Source organism: Perissodus microlepis, chromosome 20 (assembly GCF_051167445.1).
Source record: "Perissodus microlepis isolate ML-2025 ecotype Zambia chromosome 20, ASM5116744v1, whole genome shotgun sequence".
Taxonomy (NCBI): domain Eukaryota; kingdom Metazoa; phylum Chordata; class Actinopteri; order Cichliformes; family Cichlidae; genus Perissodus; species Perissodus microlepis.
This window is the reverse complement of record NC_140480.1, coordinates 445,001-453,340: the sequence shown is the minus strand read 5'-3', so window position 1 is coordinate 453,340 and position 8,340 is coordinate 445,001. Positions and strand designations below refer to the sequence as shown.

Genomic DNA, 8,340 nt, shown 5'->3' with positions numbered 1-8,340 from the left:
TGTAATTCATGGTTTGTGGTAATTATTTAATGAACATTTTAAAGAAATTAAACATTTAATTCCCCAGAGAACCTTTGACACAAAGGTATAGGATTAGTGCGCTTCTTCAGGAAAAGAGTTCGGACCAAAGTGCTTGACTTACAATTGCTAAAGTACTCCCTAATCCTCGCTCTTCCTTATTAGGGGAGAGTGACAATGTGAGGACAGGAAAGAAATGTCTCTAAGCAGACTGCACATTAGTGGTGCAGTATACTACAGGCTACTTCTACACTCTCGCTCATTATATTTAGAAAACCTCCCACAGTCTCAGTCACCACGGTAGATTGTGAAAGAATATTTAAAAAAAAGGAAGAAGATGGACCAGTATGACCATTTCAGCACCATGGACAGCACTAACTCTAGTTATTGCAAAGTGCTGGGATTCTAACCTGCAGGGAAAACAAAATTGTGTAATCTGCAGTGAACATAGGAAAATGCAACAATTTTTATCAACTGCACTCAGGTGCAATTGCAAATTTGTCATTATGCTTTGCTAGGCTGTCAACATACCTGTACCTTAGGCTCCAGCTAAAACTGGAGAGAAATAGACACCGTAGTACATGTTAAGACTATATCCATATCAAAGTAAGTGCACCCCAGCATCATCCTAGTCCACAATGGGGGCCTGTCTGCAAATCTGCAGAGGCAAATCCACATCATAATCCCTCCTCTAATCCATGAGGATTGGGTGCTGGGACTCACTACACAGGATTCAACTGAGCGATTGGCTAAGTGTTCTTGTCAGTCATAACATAGCTGTCAATCCCTTATCCACTGTGGAGACAATGAAGTTAGCTCATGAACCTTCAGTGGTACCCATTTGTGTGTACTTCTGGTATATCAGTGGAGGAATGTGGCCAATAATTAGTAAATATTGTTATTCTATTAATTAGATATTATAATAAAATTACAAACAGGCTCTAAACAATTCTAAATTCTACTCAAGGTAGCTTGGTAAGCTACTATTAAAAGCTTTGCCCTTTTGCATTATTCGCATTAAGATGGAGGTATCACAAGTCACTGGTCCATATTCATGGAGACGCGCCAAGTTTACGCAGCTGCACGCTCCCACGTCAAACCATAGCGGCAGAATGAGAAAGGACAGATGAAGGAAGAGCGGAATTCTGAAATAAAGTAGACAACGCCTCACTTCATTTCGGTCCACAAGCCGCTGCACTTACTTCTGAGTTTGCAGCCAGCTGTTGCTGCGAAGAGAAAAGTCGAATCACCGCCCAAACTGCAACGGCATAGATCGGTTGTTCCGGATGATAATTTACAATCCTTTGGAAGGCTTTTCCTGGAGCTCAACATCCTGCCACCTCAACTACCGAGCAGACCTAACCGTATTCCATGCGTGGCACGAGTAAAACTGTCGCTGTGCATGTGATTGGGCAGCCTCGACAGAGACGGAGCATAATTCTACTATGACCACCGCATGACGGATTAGTTTCTTGCTCGTATGCACACGGCTACATGAGTTCGGACTCGTACCTTACATAATAATTAATCTGCCGCTAAAACTAAAAGCACACAGTTTAATTTGTTGAAATAATGTTTTCATGTTGGATTTATTTATGTTTTAATAATTCGACAAAGTCCAGGTGCGCACCCAAATGTTTGCCCGAGCTTACCGTACAGGTACCTCTCCATCACTGTAAAGTCCCATCAGTACCCTGTCCGACCTCGGCGCAGGCTCCATGATCTCAGCAGCTCAGCTCATGACCTGTACTGCCATCGGGTCCGCGTGGGCGCGCTCTCCCAGCTGGCGCGTGCGCGAGGAAGCGCAGTGGTGGGGCAGCGCGAAGAGCCATGATTGGGTGGTTTCCTGTTTTTCATTTACCTATGAATCATGAATTGGGAACGGTACTTGGAAGGTATTACGCAAAGCCAAAGCTCTGAAATTCCCTTTACTACACAGCAGATGGAACTTAATATTGTTGGGTTTTTTAAACAAAAGAGCCCACACAGACAAAAGTGAGTTTGCTTGAAGTAGAAGTAGAGACATAATTTAAGATCACACCATGTGATTGGGTAAAACCGGGCTATTCTGGAATACAAATGTGGTGTGGTGACAGTGCAGTTAGGTGCTCTTTGAAGTGTATCGGGGAAGTGCAGCTGTTCGGCACGATCCTATTTTGCATTCAACAGACCATAAACCAGAAATTACAGTAACTATAACTGTATTTGGTCCTGGTTTCGGTCTCAGAAAAGAGATCCCGCCAAGCTCGAGTACCGAGACGATGAAAACATGACATGATTTTGTTTTCTCATTAAACAAACAGAAAAAAATAGATCATTTAAGCAGGTGATAATGAAGTCCTTAGTGATCTGTAACCTGCAACAAGTGCTGGTTTCATTTCCTCCCTTAACATAACGGAAGAGAAGTAAAATTCTGCAGACGGCGGAGTGCTCAGTGTTGCTGGTAAGCCGGTATTTATGAAATCAAGCCACTCAAGGGAAATCAAGTCAAGCTCTCTTATATCGTTGCTTTAGTTAATGTTGCAACCCAAACGTGAATGTGGTCTGAAGACAAATATTTGATAAGCAGTACACCAAATTGTGTGCATTCACGCAAGCCTATAGCAGATATGCCGTGGGATTGTGTCGCCCACGCATCGTGATTGCATAAAAAGTAATGAATGACTTTAAGCGTGTGGAGCAAAGTACATATAATAAAATGGGTAAATTACAGGTTAAGGTGCTAAACAAACGCAATCAAAAGTTCTTCCATCTGACAAAATATAACGGAAAAGAAAGCTGATATTATTTTCTGCAAATACAAATACAGGTGTTGTAAACCACTGGATTCGGCAAAGGAAAATAAAACAAATCAAGAAAATTTAAGCTAATACATCCAAATGATCATAATAACAATAACAACAAATAACGTCCCAGAGAAACCAACTTTTAAATAAAGCAACAGAGGAATAAGAACAATATATATAACATATATATGGAAGAGTTAATAAAATTATAACACCAACCAAATGTATGTGACAGCATATTAATGGAAGGTCAAATTTGTTAATATTTAGCGATATGAAGGAGGAAGATCTTTGAAATCATGATTGTCTCTGCTAGCATGTAAAAGTAGGTTATATAAAACTTTCACTCATGTTGTTGTCATAAAATTTGAGGTTATCTGATGACAACGCCATTCTCATTTGATTCCAGAAAAGGGGTTGAGCACATGGGTGATGCGGCCATGACAACACAGACTTTCTGCACAATCGCTTTCTCAGCTGAAGGTACTTCAGTTTGGGAAAAATCTTATCCATCAGAACCAGCACAGCTACGTCCACCTTTTCGAGACAGAATTGGGGATAATTTTAGGATTGTGGGTTAAGTTACAGCCACAAAATATGTGAAAATATACAGGCTGATTTTACTACTTTACCTTCTCATCCAGAAGCCTCTGTTGAACCATGAAGAAGGCCTGGCGGATCACACCATTCACATTTCCGTTAACACCTCTGGACAGCACAAAAACAGTTTTCACACTCCTGTATACTGCATTATGAAGATTCTCTATACATGACAGCCCAGGAATCCAGTCCCTTTCTTCTAAGCATAGACAAAATCTCCTGTGACCAGAGTTCTCCAGATTGACAGTTAACTCGTTGTAAACCCAGTCCCTCACAGCCTGGTTACTGGTGTCAAACACCACAAAGGCATCATATTGATAATGCGAATCGGTCCCAGCTATTTGGGAGTAACCTTTGTGTCCAGCCCAGAGCACTTGCAGGCAATACCACATATCCCAGCCGTAGAGGTGCTTCAGTAAAGGAAGAACAGTAAACACCAGAGTCATAAATGAACAGGCAACAAAGGCTACACTACCATATATGTCCTGGCAAGAACGCTGGTCCATGGACAGTATGCTCTCACCCTGCTGAGACTCTGGGAATTCACACCGTACATCTGTGGTCAGATAAGGAATGTGTACCGGTGTAGTACTCAAGAAGTCAGCAAGCCAGGAGGTATTGCAGTCACATTTGAAGGGGTTGGCATGCAGGGTGAGATTCTCAAGGCGAGTGCCATTTTTAAAGAGGACAGGAAGATGCTCCCGGTTCAACTCTTTGATCTGATTGTGACTGAGATACAAATGTTTTAGGGACTTTGCGTTATTAAAGAAATCTTCAGGAATATAACTGAGCCGATTGTGACTGAGGTCCAGGAAGGTAAAATTGACTCCAAATATTACTGCATAATTTGGCAGTTTGTAAAGGAAGTTGTGATTCAGGTTCAGGTAATGTAAACTGGTAAGTGCAGAGATGTTTAGCCATGGGAAATAGTTTAGAGAATTGCTGCTGACGATGAGAGCCCTAAGGCTACTTGGGAGGTTACTCAGCACTTCAGATGAGAGCGATTTTAAATGGTTGTTAGAGATGTCCAGGTAGGTTAGATTTGTCAGGTTCTGGAAGAAATTAGTGTACTTGTTGTTGTCAGAGTCCCACATGATGTTCAGGTGATTTCCAGAGAAGTCAAAGTACTTCAAAGAATTGCAGATCAGCCTTTGGTTGATTCGCATCCCAATAGCATTGTTTGCCAGACTTAGAGCTTCCAACTGATTCAAATTTTCAAGGAACTCAAAACGATGGCCCATGCCCCTCATATTGAAATGAAAGTCATTGTTACTGATATCTAATATCTTCAGAGATGAATTAAGTTCCCTGAAAGCATCATTATAATAAAGATCAAGCCTATTGTAAGACAAATTAAGAAACTCTAAATGTGTCATACCTTCAAACACCCCACCCCTCAGTGCCTGGTTCATGTAATTGAAGGAAAGGTCTAAACAAACGGCATTCTCCATGCCTGAAACCACATGTTTGTTAAGGTACACAATATCATTCTGAGACAGGTCAAATGTCATCTTATTTTTGCAATGAAAATTTCTCAAGTCCCACAGTGATGTAATTACTGGAAATCTTTTGTCCAGAACATCTGCTCGGTGCTGGAAGCCCAATAGTGTTGGGATATTTGTCACACTGTCTTCTAACATTTCCAAAGCATTTAATGGGTCTGTTTCCCATACACTGTTTCTAGATGTGACGTCTCTATCCATTAGAGTGAGAGGTTGATTATGAAGAGAGCCTGCATACAGGTTTACATCCACAATCCCAGGTCGTGAAATTGAGCTGCACTCAAGGAAATTAAGCATGTTCTGGGAGAGGTCAACAGAAGTTAGAGAGGGTAACTGTTTGAGAAATGTCATATTAAAAGTGTTAATGAAATTCATTCTCAGCTCTATAACTTTCAGACTTTTTAACTTGGAGAGGACTTCAACGCTTTCATCAGAAAATTTTAGGAAAAAGTTACCACTCAGAAGAAGATATTGCAGATCAGACATGTTGTTAAAATATGGGGAAAGATTAAGTTCTGGAAAAGTCTTCAGTGGTTCATAGTTATAGATAAGGCTAAGCCACTTGACCCCTGTTAGCTCTTTAAAGAAGGTCCCATTTTGCATGGCATGTGCCAGGAGGTTGTCAGAGAGGTCCAATATTTTCAGTTTCTTCAATGGTCTGAAAAGGTCCTTTGGAAATGTTTTCAGAGAGTTTCCCCTCAAACTTAGGATGGTAATGGAGCTGTTTTCAGAATAAAAGGAGTTTGAATGTAGCTTTAGAGACTGATTATGTGGGCATGGAAAGCAGGGCCTTGCAGCATGGTCACAACGTTGGCAATTCCACTCCAAATTTAAGTCCTCCAGGGCAGTCATTTTGAAAAATGCTTTTTCTAAGACTTCTGTGATTGTATTCTCTCTTAAATCCAGACTCTCCAGTGAGAGTGGCAGTCCTTTAGGGATAGCTGTCAAATTATTATACCCTAATGTGAGGTTTTTGAGTTTGGGGAGCTCTTGGAAAACCTTTTCACTGATGTAAAAGGACTGGTTGCACGGGTTTGCATAAAAGCAGTTCTTGCTGAGGAAGAGCTTTTCGAGATGTGGAGTCTTTAGAGGGTAGATAATGTTGAAGATCTGATTGTTCTCTAGATGAAGAACTTCCAGGCTCGCTGGTAACCATGGTATGTAGGCAAGACTGTTTCCTGACAAATCCAGATGTTTCAGTGTTAATAGGGGCTTGAAAGCATACCTGGAGACTTTCACTCTGCAAGACCTGTCTTCCAGAGCTCTCGGACTGCCCGGCTGACAGTTGCCCGATAACTTTAGAGTATGCAGATTTGGGACACCTGTGAAAGCATGCGCCCATACTCTGTTTATCTTAGTCCGGCTTAAATCTATGTAAGCTACAGATGTAGCCTTAATGAAGGGGACGTGCTTGAGTGGTCTGTCACTGCAGTCAACTTTAGTTTCATTCAGATTGGTGTCACATGGTAAAAATTTTGTATTTATGGTCTTCACCAGTGGAAAAAGCTGGCTTAGGATGAGGATATTTTTCACCAGAGCCTGAAAAAAAGTCAACAAAATTAAATTCAGTTGCTTACAAAAAGTTTGAGGATACTATATAACATACATAATAAAATATTAACAACACCTGCATCCTACAGTACAGTGCAAAAGTCTTGGACAACCCCTCATTTCTTTACATTTTGCTTCCAAGGACAATGAAATAACAGATTCATAACTGACAACTTGACAAAGAACCAATTTCATGGCAAAGAAAACACGTATAAAATAGTATTTTTGCATCAACGAGGTGATTCTCTGAGAGCCATTAAGTAAAAAACGGACCTATCCCTGTGTGTCCTTAAAACATTTAAAGGAACTGGACAAAAGAAGAAGTGGTACAGTGTCTGAAAGTCATACCCTTTAGAAATATGGGGGTGTCAAGTAGCCATTCTTTAGTTAGGAAAGCAGGGAGAAAAGGCTGAGATATGACAGATCACACAAGAACTGGGCTGAAAATCACTGAAATGACAAGAAAGCTTGTCTAAGAGAGTTCAGAGTGAGAGAAAAAAGATTGACTCGTACATGCGCGGTTTTAAACAATGAGGTGGCTCAAGACTTACACACAGTACCATAAATCTAAAAGAGCCTTATCAGGTGGTTTACACGTACGTAAATGTTTACACTGCGAGTTCAGACTTCCTAAAATGAAGTATGACTTTCAAACAGAATATAATGAAAAGTCACTTACCGCAGCGCGTGAAGTATGCATCGTGCTCGTAAGGGCACAGGTTATAAGAGGATGACTGTGCTCACACAAGAAGCAGTTTTCATTATGCAGAAGTGAAAGCAGGTGGTCAGGTATAAAGCAGTCTGATGCAAACCATGTGACCTCTTAAACTCACAAGGGAGATACCCCCCCCCAAAAAAAAAACTTCACAAAAGAATATTTGTCCCATGACAATCACTTCTGAATTCAATAGCCACATTTTATCACTTTATAGGGGGTTTCCTATTGGTGGAAAAAAAAATTGAAAGACTTCCTCAAGTAGCTAGAACTTCTGTTAAAAAAAAGAAATGACATTCGATTTCAGTACTAGTTTCAGGAATGCTCTCAATCAGTAACATGTAAAAATTCAAACACCACGGTGAGTTCACAATTACTTTATTAGGTGAATGAAATCAAAACGGCACCGATTTAAAAAGACTGAATATGAAATAAGTTGCCTAAAGTGATTTGACTTTAACAAAAGCAACACGATGTAAAGCCCTTGACTTTACGGATTGTAAAGATTACATAAAGTAATAACAATCAATAAAATGTTTGTCAATCAAAAGTGTTTTGTTAAAACTTACTGGACATCCAGTGAAAACCACCACACCCACAGAAAGATTACAAGTAAAGCAGAGTTTAGACAAAGTGCCTTCTGGTGGGAGAGCACTTTTAATGCTTTGGCTTAAGTTTGAACTTCACACTGTCCTTGAAACAGGAACGTAAACATCCCTTACACAGCGTGCAAGTGTCACTCTATCCTTTCATGGCAGCAACAGCAACGTAATCACTATACGGTGTTTTTATCTGAACTGTATCATCACAGACTCAGGTGTTGAATTATCCACAGAGCGATATTCATAAAGCCATCTGATTCAGCATCCACCTTGGAAAGAGAGTGGTTGTTCCCTGGGTACCACAGTAACCTAAGCAACACAAATCAGAGCATTACTGAATGAACAACAGACAAATATAAGACTCCAGTTATCCCGTCTATATCAGGCATAAGCAATAAAACACGTTACTCAGGAGGCCACTTACTGAACTGGAACCTGCTTTGCTTTGAGTGCTTTGTAATATTCGACTCCTTGCTTGTTAGGTACACGCTTGTCATCTTCTCCTATGGTCAGCAGTACCGGCGTCTTTACCTAGATCAGAAAACACCTTTCATGCTTCATTGTCC

General features: G+C 40.6%; 2 protein-coding genes across 5 annotated transcripts in view; both read right to left on the bottom strand.

Annotated features, from left to right (window-relative positions):
• Positions 1-1,879: 1,879 nt before the first annotated feature.
• tlr9 (toll-like receptor 9) lies at positions 1,880-7,234 on the bottom strand. Its single transcript, XM_084918140.1, has 3 exons — positions 7,137-7,234; positions 3,437-6,445; positions 1,880-3,341 (listed from the first exon to the last, which is right to left on the bottom strand). The coding sequence occupies exons 1-3, from the start codon at positions 7,155-7,157 to the stop codon at positions 3,135-3,137; spliced, it is 3,237 nt and encodes a 1,078-aa protein (XP_084774266.1). The 5' UTR covers positions 7,158-7,234; the 3' UTR covers positions 1,880-3,134.
• A 299-nt stretch (positions 7,235-7,533) lies between these two features.
• The window catches only part of LOC146363670 (acylamino-acid-releasing enzyme-like), an 8,315-nt gene continuing 7,508 nt past the window's right edge, over positions 7,534-8,340 (bottom strand). For all 4 annotated transcript variants that reach the window (XM_084917889.1, XM_084917887.1, XM_084917888.1 and 1 more), the window contains 2 exons: positions 8,199-8,305; positions 7,534-8,083 (listed from right to left, as the gene is read on the bottom strand). In XM_084917889.1, the coding sequence (XP_084774015.1) occupies positions 7,978-8,083; positions 8,199-8,305 (213 nt within the window). In that variant the 3' untranslated portion in view covers positions 7,534-7,977. The remainder of the gene's footprint in view (positions 8,084-8,198; positions 8,306-8,340) is intronic.